At 46.7% G+C, this 20,686-nt stretch overlaps 1 protein-coding gene across 7 annotated transcripts in view; it reads left to right on the top strand.

Moving 5' to 3' along the window:
* Positions 1 to 20,686, top strand: part of STX2 (syntaxin 2) — a 42,787-nt gene that overhangs the window by 8,440 nt on the left and 13,661 nt on the right. For all 7 annotated transcript variants that reach the window (XR_001884630.1, XM_017867853.1, XM_017867856.1 and 4 more), the window contains exons 3-6: positions 3,547 to 3,646; positions 11,093 to 11,167; positions 16,138 to 16,211; positions 17,564 to 17,672. Coding sequence is in view for 6 of the 7 variants with exons in the window: in XM_017867853.1 (XP_017723342.1) it covers positions 3,547 to 3,646; positions 11,093 to 11,167; positions 16,138 to 16,211; positions 17,564 to 17,672 (358 nt within the window). In the remaining variant the exon portion in view is untranslated. The remainder of the gene's footprint in view (positions 1 to 3,546; positions 3,647 to 11,092; positions 11,168 to 16,137; positions 16,212 to 17,563; positions 17,673 to 20,686) is intronic.

Genomic DNA, 20,686 nt, shown 5'->3' with positions numbered 1-20,686 from the left:
AAAAAAAAAAAAAAAAAAAAAGCACAGAAAAGTTACATTGTGCAATTCACTGACTGCCATTAAGCTGTGGTCTTTGTCTATCTGGTGCCAGGCTGTCTTTGCTGCTGGCATCTCAGGGGCATGTGGGAAACAGGTTACTCATGCGTTAGGAAGGCTTGCCCAGTGCTTGTCCTCACTGGGGTCTAACTTAAGCTCAAGCTTTCATTTGTTAAATAGTCAATTTAGTTTGCACTTAATTTCTGTGAAATGACTTCCTAGACAAATACAGAAGCAAATAATGTTTGTTAATATAAACTCATTCTGATCTTCAATATCACATAGAAGTTTGCAAGAGAAATGGATTTCACATGGCGAGTGTTTGGTTAACACTAAAACAGTGCTCTGAAGGGTGGCCAAGGAGTCTTGTTTCTGCGAAGATGATTTATAATGGAGCCAAAGGACCCCCCCGTGCTATGTTATTCCCAGACATAAAATGCTAGCTGGCACTGTTCTCTCTCGGTGCCTCTCTGGATGCGGGGTGGGTAGCCCTGCAGTTGCCTGTTCCTCTGGAGCCACACGGGGGCTTGGAGTTAGCAGTGGTATATATTGCAGAACTCTCCAAGAGTTAAAATAATGTTTTTTTTTTTTCTTTTACTTTCTAACATATGTGTATTACTTTAGAAATGGTAATTTTGCTTTCTTTTCTTGAGACGGAGCCTCGCTCTGTCACCCAGGGTAGAGTGCAGTGGTGTGATCTCGGCTCACTGCAGCCTCCTCCTCCTGGGTTCAAGCAATTCTCTTGTCTCAGCCTCCTGAGTAGCTGGTACTACAGGAACGCCACCACGCCTGGCTAATTTTGTATTTTTAGTAGAGATGGCATTTTGCCATGCTGGCCAGGCTGGTCTTGAACTTTTGATCTCAAGTGATACGCCTACCTTGGCCTCCCACAATGCTGGGATTACAGGTGTGAGCCACTGCCCCTGGCTTGCGTGATTCTTTAATACTTAGACTTTTCAAATCTGGTCTGGGGCTTGGCCTAGGAGTCCCTAAGATCCTTTCAAGAGGATTCTGTGGTCAAAGCTCTTTTCAAAGTAATACTAAGATGATCATTGCCATTTTCACTCTCTTATGACTGCACAGTGACGGAGTTTCTCAGAGCCAACACACAAAAGAGTATCTGTGACGATCAGGGTGCTTTCTATTAAGCTAGACATTAGATTTACAAAAAGTGCAAATCACTGCCCCTGTTTCCACTGATTTTTTGAAGATCTATTTTTTCACAGAAATGTGTTATTTATGTTGACGTGTGTCAGTTTCCTGCTGCTGCTGTAACAAATCACTGTGGTTCAACAACACGTTTATCACCTCCTCCTAGTTCCAGGGCCTGGAGAAGCTCAGGTGCTGGCAGGGCAGAGCTGCGAGCCTCCTGGAGCTGCCTTCCTCTCCAGCTTCCGCAGGCGACCTGTGTTCTTGGTTTTCCTCCACCTTCAAAGCCATCACTCCAGCCGCTGTTTTCATGATCAAGTGTCCTTTTTCCAACATTGGTCCTCTTGTCTTGTCTTACAAGGACTCCTGTGGTTCCGTTGGGCCCACCCAGATAATCCAGGGTAGTCTCCCATCTCAAGACTCAACTGGATCACATCTGCAAAGTTCCCTTTGCTGTGCAAGGTGACATATTCACAGACTCCGGGATTAGGATGTGGATTGTGCCATAACATGTAACGGTTAATAATTCTTTTTTTTTTTTTTTTTAAGAGCAGGATCTTGCTCTGTTGCCCAGGCTGGAGTATAGTGGTACAATCACAGCTCACTATAGCCTCAACTTCCTGGGCCCAAGTGGTCTTCCTGCCTTAGCCTCCTGAGTGGCTGGGACTGCAGGCATGCACCATTGTGCCCAGCTAATTTTCTTTTTTTTTAGTTTTTGTAGAGATGGGGTCTCTCTGTGTTGCCCAGGCTGGTCTTAAACTCTTGGCCACAAGTGATCCTTCTGCCTTGGCTCCCAAAGTGCTGGGATTACAGGCATGAGCCACTGTGCCTGGCCTATAACTATTTTAAAATGAGGAAGGAGGTAGGAGCTGGCAGCAGAGCATCTTGCTTCAGGGTTCACCTGGCTACTTCTGTAGCTGGATCTCCCTCTACTGCTGTCTTCTAAGAATACTTGCGACTTTAACCCATTTATGCCTAGTGTTCCATTATTGGAACGCTAAGCTTGTGTGAGTTATTTATATCCTACTGCTCAGGGTCATTGCCAAGGTCTGATTTTTCACACACACAAATTGTAGCCTCTGGCATAAATGGGTTAATGAGGACCGACCTGGAGAATTCAGGATAATTTCCCATCTCAAGATCCTTAGTTTAGTCACATCTGCAAAATATCTTTTGTCCTATAAGGTAACTCACAGGCCCAGGGATTAGGACCTGAACATCTTTAGGGTCATTATTCAGTGTGACATAGAGGTTTTTGAAGATAATGTTATGACTCCATCTAGATAAATCTTGCTAATGATACATTACATTTTGAAACACATATTGAATTTAAACATTTAGAGGTCAAAGATAACAATTATGAAGGTTTGGCTGTATGAGCTGTAGATACCTCCTCCCATAAGAGTATTATTATTATTTTCTTTTTTCTTTTTTTTGAGGCAGAGTTTTGCTCTGTTGCTCAGGCTGGAGTGCAGTGGTGTGAACTCTGTTCACTGCAACCTCTGCCTCCTGATTCAAGCGATTTTTGAGCCTCAGCTTCTGGGGTAGCTGGGATCACAGGTGTGTGCCACCTCAGCTGGCTAATTTTTGTATTTTTAGTAGAGAAGAGGTTTCTCTATGTTGGCCAGGCTGGTCCTGAACTCCTGGCCTGAAGTGATCCGCCCACCTTGGCCTCCCACAGTGTGGGGATTACAGGTGTGAGCCACTGTGCCGCATGTTTTATGGGCTTACTTCCTGGTTATACTGAAAATGGGTATTAGTAGTAGTATGCTTCTAATTGGTCCCATCTGTTTCACGCTTGGGACTTGACTAGAAATGTTTACAGCCTGATAGGTTTTCCTGGTGAATGTTGATTGGTACTGCTTTAGGTATGAAGGCAGAAATATTCATAGGGTATATCTTTATTTTTTAAATTTAATGATACTGCCGGGTGCAGTGGCTCATGTCTGTAATCCTAGCACTTTGGGAGGCCAAGGTGGGCAGATGACTAGGTCAGGAGATTGAGACCATCCTGGCTAACATGGTGAAACCCCGTCTCTACTAAAAATACAAAAAAAATTACCCGGGTGTGGTGGCGGGTGCCTGTAGTCCCAACTACTGGGGAGGCTGAGGCAGGAGAATGGCTTGAACCCGGGAGGCGGAGCTTGCAGTGAGCCGAGATCGCGCTACTGCACTCCAGCCTGGGCGACAGAGTGAGACTCTGTCTCAAAAAAAAAATTATACCAGTGTGAGAATGGGAGAGGCTTTTATTTCTTATGTGGTAATTATTTATTTCCCTCCTTTATTCTTCCCCTTTTAGGGGATGAAAAGTGGTCACAGATTTGAGTTTGCCATGCTATAATGACTCTCTCTCTCTCCTAGATTGAGGAGATTAGAAACAGTATTGATAAAATAACTCAATATGTTGAAGAAGTAAAGAAAAACCACAGCATCATTCTTTCTGCACCAAACCCAGAAGGAAGTAAGTTGTTGGCTTTAACAACAAAAAGTTTGTCTGTCTGTGTGTCTGTCTTGCTGTCTGCAGCACAGGCCTCAACTCTGGCTTCACGTTAGATTCAGGGGAGTTTGTACGAAATGCTGATACCCTACAGAGTCTGAGGCGTTTGGCCTGGGGCGAGCCAGGGCATCTGTATGGTTTTTTTTTAAAGCTGCCCATATGATTCTAATGGCCAGAGTGAGGAGCACTGATGGATCATATCCTAAAGAATACACGAAAGTGGCTTTGCAGGACTTAGGAGCCAAGATTAGACCACAGTTCAGCAAGACAGCACTTTATGTTCAGAGGGCAGTGAAGCCGGGATTGACTTGAGTAAATTTGAGTAAATTTAGATTTGAGTAGATTTAGTAGATTTATATTTAGTAGATTTGAGTAAATTTAGAAATGTTACTGTTCGATGATAGTCCCTTTTGGGCTCTAAAGAAAACCATTGCTTTTTTGTCTTTTGTTTTGTGACAGAGTGTGAACCAAAATGTAGGCAGCAGCCTCCAGCCGCTTCCTTGGTGGGTCTTTAAAAAGCAAAATGCAGTGATCCCCTCTCCCAATGACGGGCCTGGGATAATGCAGAGAGGGACAGGCTCTTGGCCTTCCCGCCCTGTTCCTAAAGAAAGAGGGGAGGGTGGGAGGGAGGAATGGGGACTACGGTGCTCCGCCTCCCCCGTGTCTCCCCATCCTCCGGCAGGCGCCCTGCTTAGGTCCGGGTGAGCAGGTGATTCCCAGGCTGCTGCCTCCCCGAGATCCCCCGTTAACTTCAGGACCTGGGGCAGGGCTGGGCATGGCGGCCGCCAGGTGGCGCTAGAGGCAGCCGGTCCGGGGGGGTTCCGGTCCTAACACGGCCCGCGCCGCACCACCTGCAGCCACGGATCCCAGGGCAGAGAGGTGGACGAAGGACCTTTTACCGGCATTTTTCTTTTTTCACTTTCTACTTTCGTATTATTTCTTTTTTCTTTTGTATTAAAAGAGCGCCTTGCAAAACGTAGATATTTCAGGCCCTCCAAGACACGGCTCCAGCCCTGCAGGAGCATGAAGTGTGTGTGATTCTGGTTTGGGTTTTAGTGACGACAAGGCTGGGATCCCCCCTGCAGGACGGCGGGGGTTTGATTCGCTCCTGCAGTCAGCCGTCAGCCTGGGGCGCCCTGTGTTCGGTGCCGTCGTCCTGCGGCTGCGCGCGCTCCCGTGTTCTCTGCTTCCTGTTCCCCCAGCAGTTCCCGGGGGCTCCCCTCCGACTGCGCTGGGACCGCGTCTGCGCCGTCTCCGTCTCCGTCTCCAGCGCCGCCTGCTCCCGTGCATTCTGTGCTTTTCTGCGGGAAATCAGACTCATGGAGACCCAGGTCCTTGTGCGGAAGCCCCTGAGGGCCCTGGAGGAAGCCGCACCTCTGTGGCTCTGGCTTCAGATCCTGTTCCACCGGTTATCCCTGTGTGCCCTTGGACGCATCACTTGACATCTCCGGGGCAGTTCCCACACGCGTGAAATGAGCTCGTGGTGGCGTCTGCCTTTCAGTGCTGTTGTGATTCTCCCCCCCGCCGCCCCAGCGGAGTCTCCCTCTGTCGAGGAGGCGGGAGTGCAGCTGCGTGATCTCAGCCCACTGCAGGCTCAGCCTCCTGGGCTCAGACAGTCCTCCCACTTCAGCCTCCTGAGTAGCTGGGATTACAGGTTTATATATATCATATATATATAACATATATATACATATATAAAAATATACACACACACACACGCACATTTTTTTTTTTTTTTTGGGAGAAACAACGTCTCACTATGTTGCCTCTCTCCTGTCTCCTCCCCTGCAGGGCATGGGGGCCGCTCATGGGGCTTTCTGCCTTCAGAAACGAAGCCGTGAACCCCCGTAAGGAGCTGCCAGGCCAGGCTCCGGCAACCCCCTCCCACTTGCAGGGCCTTACTAGGGAGCCTTGGCTCCAGGACCCCTGCCCTGCTTCAGCCCAGCTGCCCCCACCACAGGCTGGGACCACCCCACCCTAGGCCTTCCTGCGCTTGCGGTTCCTCTCCCCTTCCTTCTTACCTCCTTCAGTGAAGATTCACTATTATCTGAAGTTATCCTCAGTTTAGTAGTATTCTCGAAGGATATTTTCACTGAGTGGAAGGTTCTAGTTTAGAAGTTACTTTCTTTCACCACTCTGAAGATTTAAAACATATTTTTCCAGTGTCTTTGGCTTTACTTTTTTTTGTGTGTCAGCTAATGAGAGCTTTTAAGGTATTTGGTTTTTGGTCTTTGGTTTTAGCAGTTTTACTCTGATGTTTTGAAATGTGGTTTCATTTTCTTTTTCCCTCTTATAAGGCTTCTTGAATCTTTAGATTGACATTTTCTGGCTGTGTTTTGAAACCTTTGGCCATTCTTCAAATAGCATCCTTGCTCCTTTTTCTGTCATCTCTCTTTGCGACTGGGATTGTCTTTTAGAGCTTTTCACTGTATCCTTTCTGTCTGTCCTCTTTTGTTCTCTATTGTTCATCATGTTTTCTCCATATATTTCATTTTGAAAATGTTTTCCCTGACTTATCTTTTGATTTCTCTTCAGCGATTGTCTTGCAGGTCAGGGACTCTTTCTTCATCTATGGAATTATTTGTGGATTGGTTTTAACTCCTAGAATTCCATTTGGTTCCTTTTAATACTGTCCTATTCTCCGAGAAAATTTATGATATTACATTTTATCTCCGTGAATGTAATTGTTTTAACATCTGTGTGTGGTAACGTCATTAACTGGTGCCTCTGTAGATGGGTTCATGTTGTCCGTTTTTGTTGGGTTTTGTGTGTGTGTTTTTTGCCTGGTTATTTTTGATTTGAGTTTTGAGCTTTGTATTGGAATGATGTGTAGTAATAATTCGAGTCCTGAATGATGTTTTCTTTTTAAAGAGGTGATTTATTTTGATTTCTGGAAGATGGTTAGAAGCACCAGCAGTTCTGGACCTGATTTTAGGGATTGAGATGATTTAGGCTGAGGCTTCAGCCCCTGCGAGGGCCAGCTTCCCACCTGACTGTCCTCCTAGGGCGTCACCTCTCCAGGTCAGCAGTCTTCTCAGCTTCTCTGCAGCTCAGTTGCCTTTTATGGAGTTGGCCCTGCCCCCTGGTAAAAGGGGCTGCGAAAGTGGGGCCCACCTCTTTGCCTTTTGTGGGGTTGGCCCTGCCCCCTGGTAAAAGTGGCTGCGAAAGTGGGGCCACCTCTTTGCCTTTTGTGGGGTTGGCCCTGCCCCTGGTAAAAGGGGCTGCGAAAGTGGGCCCACCTCTTTGCCTTTTGTGGGGTTGGCACCTGCCCCTGGTGAAAGGGGCTGCGAAAGTGGGCCCACCTCTTTGCCTTTTGTGGGGTTGGCACCTGCCCCCTGGTGAAAGGGGCTGCGAAAGTGGGCCCACCTCTTTGCCTTTTGTGGGGTTGGCACCTGCCCCCTGGTGAAAGGGGCTGCGAAAGTGGGCCCACCTCTTTGCCTTTTGTGGGGTTGGCACCTGCCCCCTGGTGAAAGGGGCTGCGAAAGTGGGCCCACCTCTTTGCCTTTTGTGGGGTTGGCACCTGCCCCCTGGTGAAAGGGGCTGCGAAAGTGGGCCCACCTCTTTGCCTTTTGTGGGGTTGGCACCTGCCCCCTGGTGAAAGGGGCTGCGAAAGTGGGCCCACCTCTTTGCCTTTTGTGGGGTTGGCACCTGCCCCTGGTGAAAGGGGCTGCGAAAGTGGGGCCACCTCTTTGCCTTTTGTGGGGTTGGCACCTGCCCCTGGTGAAAGGGGCTGCGAAAGTGGGCCACCTCTTTGGGTTTCTTCTTCCGAGTCTTCTTTCCTGCCTTGTTAGGGTTCTTTCTTTTTTTATTGTTTTGTTCTATTTATTTTTGCACCTTGTTAGGTTTCTAATGGCTTTCCACAGAGTTAAAAAGAGTAGTGTCTACCCTTCCTAATTGTTCTCAGCAGGTGGATTGAGCTGAATCACCTAGGCCGCTGGAAGAGGAGGTTCCCGACATCAGTGATTGGAAATGCCACGTTTGTCACATGTGACGTTATGGCCGGTGTCTTGCAGGATCAGACAGGCAGTGCCTCTTTCATTTTGCTGATGAGCTGCTTAAGCCCCTGTGTGCCTGTACTGGCAGCAAGTTCACTCTTTCCTTCTTGAGTGCCTCCCACCCGTGCTGTGTAAGAGCTAAGGGCTTTCCTTCCCCGGGGAAGTGAGTCCTGCTGTGGCCCACCAGCTCAAGAGGGAGACTCTCATCCACCGGCAGGCCCGGCTCTCAGATCTCGTGGTTTCTGTGGCTGCGCAGTGGCTCACGACTGTCTCCCGAGTCTGATTGTCCTCAGCTGTGCTCAGGCGCTGGCTGGACCGGACCGCTGCACAAATTCTCTTGCTGTGTGTACATTTTAATTTCGACGCCTACACTCAGCCCTCATTCCCCAGGCACAGTGGCCAGGCCTTGGTGTTTGCATCAGCCTCATGCACCACGGGAGCCAGCACTCCCGCCACAAACTGTGGACCTGCCCCCCTCTTTATTCATAGCAAGTCTCTGTAATTCCTGTTCAATGCCCCATTTTATAAGGCATTTTGTGTTCCCTTTACTGTCCTAAAATGAAGTTCATAGATGATATAGCCTACCTACTTCCATAATTTTTTAAAAACGTGTAATATCCAAACTAATATGAAGGAGACATAAAATGGAAGTAACTGACATATTGAAGTACAAATTGTATTGTGCAGGCTCAGGCACAACACCAGAAAACGAAATTCAGGCACTTGCCCCCTACAAACAAGTCCTGTGACTGACAGCCAAGACTGCAAGCTGATGAGGCGTTGTGATTCAGATGCTGTCAGCAGCCTTCCCGGTGCGTTTCCTAAGGCAGTTGTGTCGCTGAAATAGAATGAAGTACAGCTTTCTCGCCATGCAGAGCGGTGTCACGGCAGTTACATTCCTGAAAATCCACTGATATTGAAACGATGCAGATGAAAATAGGACTTATTTGTAAGCTGGAGTCAGGTTCTGGGCTCAGGAAAACAGGTCTTTTCTCCTGCCTGAGTGAGCAGTGTTCATTTGGAAGTTATGCAGGTCAGTGGGTGATGTGCTGACATAACGAGGTTCGAGGGTGGCACATCCCACACGTGCACGGACACCCCGTCATCACACTCAGGAACGTTGTGTGGTGCTGGCTGGTGCCATTCCTGGCTCCTGTCTACTGGATGCCAGTGGCTCTCCCTTTTTTATGATGACTGGAAATAGCCCACAGATTTCAGAATACCTCTTGGGGTGGTAGAAAGATTCCCCTGAGAATCTCCCTTTAGAAACATGTTCACAGAGGAGAACCACGAAATAGCCCCTTTGTGTCTAGTTTCTCTTTTTTTCTAGTTTCATCCATTATCAGAATAATTTTTCTCCATTTTTTTCTTTTTCTTTCCTTTTTTAAATAGAGATGGCGTCTTGCTAGTTGCCCAGGTTGGCCTTAAACTCCTAGGCTTAAGTGATCCTCCCGCTTCAGCCTCTGAAGTAGCTGGGACTACAGGTGCACACCACTGTGCCCTGCTTAAAAATTATCTTTCTAGGCTGGACGCAGTGGCTCATGCCTGTAATCCCAGCACTTTGGGAGGTCGAGGCGGGCGGATCACGAGATCAGGAGTTTGAGACCAGCCTGGTCAATATGGTGAAACCCCAACTCTACTAAAATACAAAATTAGCTGGGTGTGGTGGTGGGGCCTGTAATCCCAGCTACTTGGGAGGCTGAGGCAGGAGAATTGCTTGAACCCAGGAGGCAGAAGTTGCAATGAGCTGAGATTGTGCCACTGCACTCCAGCCTGGGTGACAAGAGCAAGACTCTGTCTCAAAAAAAAAAAAAAAAAAAAAAAATCTCTAATGCATCTTTACTGATGTCTTTTTTAGCTCAGAAACCTTCAGTGCTGACTGGTGCCCTCCGTAAAAGCCCCAAAGTCAGGCGGGCCTGCACCCTGCTGCCCGGGCAGCCTGTAGTCAGCCTCCTCCCACGCCAGTCACTTCAGCTCACTGTCCTGCTGCTCTGTGCTGCAGACCCTTCTGCCTGGAATAGAAGCCACCAGTCTCTCCACACCCAGGTCAGATGTCCCCTCCTACGGGACAGCTGCAGTAGACGCCTCTCCTCCTGGCTGCCCATGGCGTTTTGTGAAACCTGTGTCGTCCGTTGTTAGTTTCTGCCTGGCGTTGGTGCTTCCTGGGTTTGTCTTATCTTTTTTTTTTTTTTTTTTAACTGAGTTATTAGATCCCTGGTGATCTTCTTAGCCTCCTTAGATGGCACGAGCCTTCACACACGTACTCAGTAGGTATTACTGGTGCGCGACCTCTCACCTCTGGACATCACTCAGTCTCTGATCTGGTTCTGAAACCCTGGAGGAGCCAGGCTGCATCTGATGACCATAGCTGAGCATGGAAAGAAGACTTAGCACGCGCTGGTGTGCAGTGGGTACTCGGGGCACCGTGCGTGTGCTCAACTGAGGGGGTGCCAGGAAGAGAATGGCATCTCTGAAAGCTTTCATTCTTGGCCAGGTTGTCTATGGTGGTAACGTTTGCCTTTTCCCTGGCTGATGCGTGTGAGATTGAGTGAGAGAGGCAAGTGCAGGACTCTGTAAAACGACAACAGGGCTCCAGAGATGGGGTGGGGGCCTTCCTGTCTCAGCAACTTCTGGCCAAAGGAGAGGGAAACCCCCTTCAGGTCACTTCAGCCACTGGACTGGCAGACGTGAGTGTGCGGCATGGAGCAGACATCCTGCCACCCTCCCTGGGCTCTGGGGCAGCCAGGCATGAAAGCAGAGGCTGCTGTGACGCTCTGGGACGGCCTTAGTTCTCAGCACCGCCCTGGAGTGTTGGCCCCTGCTCTGCCAGCCTCCCTCCATATCAGGAGGCCAGCCCCTGCCTCCATCGCCCTCTGCTTGCAGCCCTGAGTGTCTGAGAAGCCAGGCCAGGGCAGCTGGCCCAGCAGCACTGAAGTGGTGGCTGTGATTATTTGGGCGTCTTGGGGAGACAGCTGATAGCACCAGAGAAAAGCACACACACAGGAGACTTTGTTGAGATCATCGTTAGGTCTCCGTTTTCCTTTCCCAGGTCTAGGTGTTAGCAGTGGATTTAGGCAGCCGTTTCATTCATTGGTATAGACCAGAAAGTCTCAAACTTGTGTCACCTGGAGGGTTTGCTAACTCAGCTTGCTGGGCCACTGCCCCCACCTCAGTTTCTGAGTAGGTCCAGGGTGGGGCCCGGGGATTTGTGTTTCTACTAAGGTCCTGCCTGATATTTATGAAAGCTGCTGTCTAGGAACCCACCTTGAGAACCACTGGTATAAGTGGTAGTTTTTCTTACAGAAAAAAAGTGAATATTTACTAAGGATACTGTTTCACTTAAATGCATTGGATATCATTTATGTTGGATGTTATAGCTCAGATGCTGTATTTTATTTATTTTAAATTTTTATAGAAATAAAAGAAGAGCTTGAAGATCTGAACAAAGAAATCAAGAAAACTGCAAATAAAATTCGAGCCAAGTTAAAGGGTAAGTTTGAAGTTTTATGTTTAATTGGGAGTGTGGGTTTTTGTTATTTTATTCTTTATTGGTTTTGTTATTTTACATTTTAAAATTAAAATTGTGACTGCTTTAAAATAAATTATTTGTATGTAATTCAGAGTACTAATTCATATTGAAAAAGGTTATGTGTTTGCTTATAAACTGTTACTGTTACATTTCTTATGACATTTCAGGCTAAGTTGCAGATGTTTGGGAGGGTGAATTGCTAAGCTCTTCTTGAATGGACGCTTTAATTGCTCATTTCTTTCAAACTCAGTGGAATTTATTTGATGATGTTTTGCATTCGCTTTAACAGCAGTAGTTCTTTGGGAGGCTGATAGCTTTTACCTGGGACTTAAACAGAGGTTGCTTTTTCTTGATTTGGTAGAAGAACACATTGTATTTGGTTTTTGCAGAATGGCATCAAGATCAAAAACAATCTCTGTGCAGATGATAAAATACTTTTATTACGGCAGGTTTCAGATGTGTGCAGAAGCAGAGGGAGGCGACCACAAGCCAACCCCCCAGCTCCACACTTCTCCATGAGCTCCCACCCCGACCCGCTCCCAGAGTATTCTGAAGCCCACCGCAGGCATCTGAGATTTCATGAGTGTGTATTTCAAAACCAGAAGCTTCCCCAACAGCACAACCACAATCATATCTAAACCCAAATTCATTCTAATTACTTAATAGTACAAAATATCCAGGCAGAGGTTCTATTTCCCCAGTGGTCTTATGTTTTTTTTTTTTTTAAACAGCTTGAATTGAGTCCCAAGTAAGGACCAAGCCCAGGCTTTTAAAATGAGAGTCTCCCTCCATCGTTTTCTCTCTGGCACTTTTTCCTTTGGTCGGTGAAACCAGGTCATTTGTCCTACAGAATCTGCCACGCTGCAGATTTTGCTGATTTTACCCCTGCAGCATGTTTAATAGGCTCTGCCGTCCTCTGAATTTGCTGTAGGTTGGTAGTTAAATTCTCCAAGCTTTATCTGATTCAGGTGTTTTTTGTGGGTTTTTAAAATGTAAAGATGCAGCATCTGATTACAGATTTTATGTCCTCATGGTTAAGATGTTAATGGTGATATTAACATTTTTTCTTGGCTCTAAGTAAGTTCAGTAAAATTTTAAATAAGATATAACATTCTTTTCTATTCTGCGATATTGTCAAAAATGGATGATTGTTTCCAAGATCCATAATTCATTAGAAGTTGCAAGCAGTAATATCCTGAATTTTTTTTTTTTTTTTTTTTTTTTTTTTTTTTTGAGACGGAGTCTCTGTCACCCAGTCTGGAGTGCAATGGCATGATCTCGGCTCACTGCAACCTCTACCCTCGGGCTCAAGTGACTCTTCTGCTTCAGCCTCCTGAGTAGCTGGGACTACAGGCGCCCTCCACCACACCTGGCTAATTTTTGTATTTTTAGTAGAGACAGGGTTTTGCCATGCTGGCCAGGCTGGTCTCAAACTCCTGACCTCAAATGATCCGCCTGTCTCAGCCTCCCAAAGTGCTGGGATTACAAGCGTGAATATCCTGATTTTATTATTCCTTCTTTGTTTAGTTGCTGGAATAGTTATTTAAAAAGAAACGTTTCCCCTTCAACTCTTGAATTGGATGAAGTTTGGAGAATTTAACTATCAACCCACAGTAAATACAGAGGACAGCAGAGCCTGTTGAACGTGTTGCAGGGTGAAATCAGCAAAAGGTGCAGCGGGGCAGGTTCTGTGGGACAAATGACCTGGCTTCTCTAACCAAGGGAGCCAAAGCGCATTCTGGGTCACAGATCACGGAGGACAGAGAGGATCAGCGTTGGACTCTCTCTCTGGTATAATTTTCATAGGTCGGTTCCCTGGAGTCCTCCAGAGATGACCAGGGAGAGTCTCTGTTGCTGCTTCTCGTCCATCATCGTGAACACATGGATTTAAACACATCTGATGTTTTCATTGTTGCGTTCTCCTCAACGCTCAGATGGTCTCTTTGGCTAGTAAGGTGGACTCTTGAGTCCTTTTGGTAGGCCCCTCATTGTCTTTGACAGCCTTTCCACTTTTTGCTGTGACAAAAGGACCCAGGCTCATTTCACCCCTTTCCTGCCCTGGGCCTGGGATCAGCCATTTCCCCAGGGGGCTCCGCTGCTGTGTCCGAAGAATGTTATCTAGACACCGAAGTTGGCATGCTGGGGAATGCATTGCTATACATGACGATGACCTGACCATTCTTTCCTAGGCTTTTGCAGTGGACTGGGCTAAGATTTTTTAAAAAGATAAAATGAATCATGATTTGTTACTAAGACTCCAAATTAAGACTAAAGGGAGGACTAAAAAAATTTTTTTGAAAGGATTTTTACTTAATACGGGTGATATTATGTCTTTATCTCCTTTCAACTATGCCCCAAATTCTGGTTCTCACTGACACTTACATAATTATTCACTTGCTATTCATAGTACACACACAACAAACCCAAAATAATTATGCCAGCATCTACTGTCAAGAGTATGATTACTTAAAAGTTTATTTTATTTTATTTTTTTTTTTGAGACAGAGTTTCGCTCTGCCGCCCAGGCTGGAGTGCAGTGGCTGGATCTCAGCTCACTGCAAGCTCCACCTCCTGGGTTCACGCCATTCTCCTGCCTCAGCCTCCTGAGTAGCTGGGACTACAGGCACCCGCCACGTCGCCCGACTAGTTTTTTGTATTTTTAGTAGAGACAGGGTTGCACCATGTTAGCCAGGATGGTCTCGATCTCCTGACCTCGTGATCCGCCCATCTCGGCCTCCCAAAGTGCTGGGATTACAGGCTTGAGCCACCACGCCCGACCTAAAAGTTTATTTTTTATTTTTATTTTTTGTCATTCTTTTTGTCTGTAGGTATATCCTACTGGGCTATATAATCAGATTACTTTTTGTTGTTGTTGTTGTTGTTTGACCTGGGGTCTTGCTGTGCGGGCCAGGCTGGAGTGCAGTGACTGTTCACCGGTGTGATCATAGTGCACTACAGCCTCGAACTCCTAGGCTCAGGTGATCCCCCCAGCAGTTGTGACTACAGGCACACGCCACTGTGTCCAGCTACAAATTACTGGGTTTTAAAATTACTTTGAATAGTTTTTCCTCTGTGTGTTTATTTATTTTTTTGAGATGGAGTTTCGCTCTTGTCCCCTAGGCTGGAGTGCAATGGCGCGATCTCAGCTCACTGTAACCTCCGCCTTCTGAGTTCAAGCAATTCTCCTGCCTCAGCCTCCCTAGTAGCTCTGATTACAGGCACCTGCCACCATGCCTGGCTAATTTTTGTATTTGTAGTGCAGACAGTTTTCACCATGTTGGCCACGCTGGTCTCAAACTCTTGACCTCAAGTGATCTGCCTGCCTTAGCCTCCCAAAGTGCTAGGATTACAGGCGTGAGCCACCACACCTGGCTTCTCTGTGTGTTTATATCATTAACTTGACTTACTGTTAGGTTTGTTTAATTTTTTTCCTTTGAAGTTTACGGATTAATGTTTTTAAAATTTAATTTTGCATTATAGTTTTGTGAAGTATTTATGTTATTCTGAAGTCAAATATATAAAACATATTCAGAGTCTAGCTTCTTTCTTTGTCCCCGCCTTGTTTCTCCTTTCCCTTTAGTGGTACCCAGTTTTAAAATGTGTTGATTATGTTTCCATTTTTTTGGATGAGTAAATATGTATTTGTATATGTGTGTGTATATATATATCTGTGTGTATCTGTGTATATATGTGTACATATATATCTGTATCTGTGTATATATGTGTGCATATATGTATGTATACATCTGTGTATCTGTGTATATATGTGCATATATGTGTATATATATGTGTATCTGTGTATATATGTGTGCATATATGTATGTATACATCTGTGTATCTGTGTATATATGTGCATATATGTGTATATATATTGTATTTGTGTATATATTTGTGCATATATTGTATGTATATTTCATCTGGTTATTCTGTGTATATAATGGTGCATATATTGTTGTTATTATGTGGTGTGATATATTTGTGCATTTATGTACATAATCTGTGGTTATCTGTGATATATGTGTGGCATATATGTATACATACATCTGTGTATCTGTATATATGTGGATATATGTAATATATACTGTGGATCTGTATATATTGTGCCATATATGTGTTATGTATCTGTATCTGTTTATATATGTTGTGCATATATATATCTGTGTAGTCTGGTGTATTATATGTGTGCATATATGGTATATATATCTGTGGTATCCTGTATATATTGTGCATGTATGTGTAATATATCTGTGTATCTGTGTATATAGTGTGCATATGTGTATATATCTGTGTGATATCGTACATATGGACATAAGTGTATATATATCTTATGTGTTATACTGGTTATTATGTGTGCATATATGTTTATGGTGGTGTATCTTGTATATATGTTGATTATGTTAATTATCTGTGTGTATGTGTGTATCTAGATGTACATGCTTCTGAAGAGCAGTAACAATTTCCTCTTGATGGGGTTGGGCGCAGTGGCTCACACCTGTAATGCCAACACTTTGGGATGCCAAGGCAGGTGGATCACTTGAGCTCATGAGTTCGAGACCAGCCTGGGCAACATGGCAAAATCCCGTCTGTACAAAAAAAAAAAAATTAGCTGGATGTGGTGGCACACGCCAGTAATCCCAGCTACTCGGGAGGCTGAGGTGGGAGGATTGCTTGAGCCTGGGAGGCGGAGGTTGCAGTGAGCCGAGATTGTGCCCCTGCACTGCAGCCTGGGTGATAGAGCCAGACCTTGTCTCAAAAAACAATTTCCTATTGAGGGATTGTCTCTTTAGTAGATTGCTTTAAAAGGTCACTTGTTCATTAGCTTTAGTTTTATAAAGGTACTTCAAAGATAAGAAATAAAAGGAATTTGAAGTTAGGCTTGAAACATTTTCACTTTTAAATTTGGAAGGTAATTATTTCCTATTTGTTCCTAGCTATTGAACAAAGTTTTGATCAGGATGAGAGTGGGAACCGGACTTCAGTGGATCTTCGGATACGAAGAACCCAGGTTTGGTATCAGCCTCGTTTAGATTGAAGTAATGCCGCAGAATAAGTGTTTTTACTTTCTTCTTGCAGACTCCGAATAATTTCATCTTTACTGTCATGCTTATCCTCACAGTATTTCTGCACAAAAATAATACAGTATTATAAAACAAAAGTATCTGAGACAGAGGTTTATTTTGCCAAAGCTGAGGACACACTTGGAAAACAGAAATACAAATTAGGGTAGGATCTCTGGTTTGTGCCTTTCCCGAAGAGGGTTTTGAGGACTTTGATATTTAAAGGGGAAAGAGCAGGCAGGAAAGAAAGGAGGAAAGGGGGAAAAAAAAGAGAAAAAGTGGGAGTAGGCAGCGAGGTGGCCACACTGTTGTGAGGCTTTGGTCAGTGCTCACTGTGTTCACATTTCACATGTGGGAAGAGAGGAGTGGGGGTCGATTCTGCACTCCTCCCCTGCCTCCTGCCTGGGCCAATGTGAGCCTGAGTTGAGGGAGGAGCTATCCATGCATTTCTGGGGGTGGGCCGAGGGTGACTTGTAGTCTTGTCTTTGTCCTGTACTGGTGAAGATAAGTGGCTGACGGACATTGTCAGGGTGAGCTCAGCAGAACTCTGTTTTAGAGTTAGTTTTTGGGGGGATATGGATTCTGAAAGAGTTTGGGACCCACGAGGAATTTCCTTGTGAGCACTTTGTGCGGGAGGCCGCTGGGGAGGTATGCGGCCTTCTGTCCCTGCAGCCATCTGTTTGGGAAGAGGAGGGAGGGCAGTGTTTTACATGACTCAATTCCCAAGCTTAACTGTCCCTTTGGGGTAGTGAGTGTGAGGTCCTGCGATTTTATTTTCCTTTCACAGTACTTATAGAACATCTCTTTATTGTGAAGAAAAACCTATTCAATCCATCAACAGAGTTCTGTTCCGAAGAGCAGGAATTATCCCAATGATTTGAGTGTTTGTGGTCAGGCCGCCACATTTCAGTGGTTTGTGGTGCAGCCCAGAGGAAGACAGCCCTGAGGCCTCGTGGGCATGAGGCGATGAAGCACGCGGACTCTGGGGTCCGCCTGCCTGGGTCCCAGCGGTGATCCATGTTTATTAGAAAAGCCTGTGACCTTGGGCTAATGACCTCAAAGTCATGGTTTTCTTTAAGAGGGATGTGACTGGCATAATAGGGCTCTTGTGAAAATTAGGTAAGATGATGCATGCAAAGTTCTTAGCACAGATGCTATCATGGGGACTTTGCCACTGTCATTTTCCATTTGCAGGAACAGAATAACATGTAGTTTGAGTTTCCAAAATGCATGTCTTGCATGTCACTTTCAGTAGCAGGCATGGCCCTGAGATACGAATGTAGTTTTCCTGTGTTGTTAGCATTCGGTGCTGTCTCGGAAGTTTGTGGAAGCCATGGCGGAGTACAATGAGGCACAGACTCTGTTTCGGGAGCGGAGCAAGGGCCGCATCCAGCGCCAGCTGGAGATAAGTGAGTAACGGAGACTCCGTCTTTGTTAAAATCATGTTTTTCTCCCTTAGGGTCTCGCTTCAAATGACTTTAACTTCAGAAAAGGAATTCCATGTCTCTTTTCACCAATACTGTAAAACCCAAAGACCACTTGTAGCTTCCTGTGCCGTGAGTTGGGCAAACCTGTTCTTCAGGAAGTCCTGAGCGGTGGGGTTTACCTTGCTCATTGTGATTGCTTTTAGAGTTTCAGGGAGATTGGGAGAGTGCTCAGTCATTTCCTCTTTGAGTGTTTCTGTGTCCTCAGTCCCATCGTGCCCTGGTTCGGGGCCATCTTCGTGGCTCCCCACAGCTCTCCTTGTCCGTGAGCAGAGGCCGCAGCCCTACTGCCCCAGACTCTTTTCAAGGGTGTCTGTGGGGACCGTTGGCCATGGCAGTGGAGATGGCGCCTTCTTCGGGGACAGACGGATCTGTTTCGGGGATAAAGGTTGGTCAGGTTTGCAGACTCCCCATTGTGAAAGATTGGGGTTCCCAAGCTCAGGTCCTTCAGACACACAGACCCACTGTGAGGACGTCCCACTGTGGCTGCTCTCCCTCTCCCCATGAGACTGGGGGCTGTGGACAGCCGCTCATGAGCCTCGGGTTGCCTGCTGTGCTGTGAGTAGGAAAGCCCTTTGTCCCTGACCTGGGGCCTCGGACCTTCTGCCGGCCTCCACGGAGTCCTGGCGGGCCAGCGTGTCAGCTCGCAGGTCAGATGAAGCCCCAGGCCCATCCCGGCTCCCAGTGCTGCACGTCCCCTCAGAGAACGTTGTCATACACCTGCCAGGCTGCAGGCTGCTTGACCTTGTCCCCCAGCTCAGCCAGGCTCCTCATGTTTTAGATGCTCTTTTCCAGTGTGTTTGGTTTGGTCAGTTTCTTTCTTGTTGCTTGTTAACCCCTGCCTGCCATTTGTGATGTATTCATCTGTGTGTTTCTGTTGTGTGTAGTTCTGCTGGCGTGTTTTCCCTGTCGTCCCGGTTGTCCCACTGTACACCTGCGGATGCACGTTGCCAGTAACTTGTCACGCATCTTTGTCCTGCCAAACTCCAGCTGTCTTCTGCTCTGTTGCGTTGATTTCGCCTGTCCTTTCTGTGGCCGTGTTCCATGCTTCTTGCAAGCCTGTAAATTCGCGCGTGTGCAAGAACATGTGCAATGCTTGACTTTGTTGCGGTGGGTGAGCCTAATTCTGTATTCTTGAGTAGTATTTTGTAAATCTCCTTGGGCTTTGTTTTAGAATGTAGTTAAATCACATGAGCATGGTTTACCCTTTGGGATCTTGTGTTTAAAGGGAGCAGAGCAGCTTTATTTGCAGGCCTGTCGTTCCTCACTCCTGACACAAGACCCTTCTGAGTACCTGCTCTGATGGCCGCGAACCTCCTGGCACCCTCATCTGCCTGGCAGCGTGTTCCCTCTGGCACGCCAGTCAGCCCTCCAGTGAGCATGCGGGGCCTGTGCAGCTCGCTCTCTGCATCTCTCTCATCTCTCATACTCCATCTTGCGAATCTGGTTGCCTTGGTCTCCCCTGAGCTCTGTGCCTTTGCCTTAGGACCTCCCCTGGGCTCCACCTGGGCCCTGTCTGCTCTGTGGCCTACACGAGAATTCCACCTGAGGGCAGCGGCAGGCCCAGCTGGTTTGCTTCCATCTGTTGGGATCTGTGTGTGGCCTGGCGCTCAGGGTCTCGAAACCATTGTTTTGTACATTTTGGTGGGTTTGTTGTCGTTCTTTCAAGTGGCAGGGAAAAGGCGGCCTCTGTTGCTCCTTCCCGGCAGAAGCGCTCCATCATCACGTCGACTAGGCGGCTTTTACGCGAAAAGTTTCTGCAGCCGCTTTGACTTCAGGGATCTGTTGGTCCTTTTTAAAGTGAAAGTCATCATTCCAGGCAGCTGGTTGCGCTGTGAGGATTTGCGCTCTGGGACTCTGTGGTGAGCACTTTCTAGCACAGAGTCCCCCAGCCTGGCGTTGAAGGCCCCGTGCCATCTCTCCTGCAGGTCCATCCTGTCTTCACTCCCCGTGAATCCTGTGGTGTGATCAGATCACCTGTCTCTTCTCTCTTTCCCACATGATTTTATCTTAACCCACAGAATTTCATTTCCAGTTTCTTCTCGCAATCGTGCTCTATTGAGTGCGTACTGTTTGTGAAAGTGTCTTATAAGCAATGAAGTATCATATACATGTTGGGAGTTTTTTTTAGTAATTCTTTTAAGTCTGTTAAATTCTAAACCCACCATGTGGCTATTCCGAAGTGAGCAGATCTATGCAAAGTCACCCCCAAAGGCTGAGTGAGCAGAGAGGCCAAAGAAAGAGGCTAACAAATCCAGTTTCTCGGAAGGAAGCATTGAATAGGGACGTACGAACACAAGCCCCCGAGAGACAGAGACGGTGGATGCCCACAGCCTCCTGCCCTCCCGAAAGCGTTCTTTATAAAGCAGGCTTTCCGGTTAGAACGCGTGTAGCCGGCCCTGTCTTCAGACTTGCTTGACGAGACTTTTGACCACTGGTCAGGTTGGATGAGCATCTTGATGAGAGGTTGCCTGCGCCACAGGCATTGTCTTCAGACCTCGTTGCAGAACAGCTTGGCATGCACGAGTCAAACATCAGTCGTCACGGCAGTTTTGCTTCAGGATGGCGTCACTCTGGCCACATGGCGGGATGTCTACCTGCAGTGGTCTTCTCCAAATCCTTGCACCTAGAACCATTTTTTCCCTTTCTTTCTTCCTTCAGTCAGCCCTGTCGTCAGGCAGGCTTCTTACCTTGTATCACAGGATATCTTTCCCTGTGCTGTGTGCTTTATTTCTTCAAATGGCAAGTGAGTTTCTTCTTGTACCAGGGCATGTTAGACAGGTCCACAGTGCTTTCTCTGGAATGGTTGGGGCTGTATGTGTTTCAGAGTTCAGAACTGTTAAGATTTTAGGAAGATAGTATGATGTATAAGAGGTATATTATGTAATCCCCAGGTGGGGTCTAGGACTGCACCCTGTAATCAGGCACATTCACATAGC

This window comes from Rhinopithecus bieti, unplaced genomic scaffold, assembly GCF_001698545.2.
Source record: "Rhinopithecus bieti isolate Rb0 unplaced genomic scaffold, ASM169854v2 scaffold_4602, whole genome shotgun sequence".
In the NCBI taxonomy this organism is placed as follows: Eukaryota; Metazoa; Chordata; class Mammalia; order Primates; family Cercopithecidae; genus Rhinopithecus; species Rhinopithecus bieti.
Note: the sequence above shows the minus strand (reverse complement) of the source record. Positions and strands in the feature narration are given on the sequence as shown.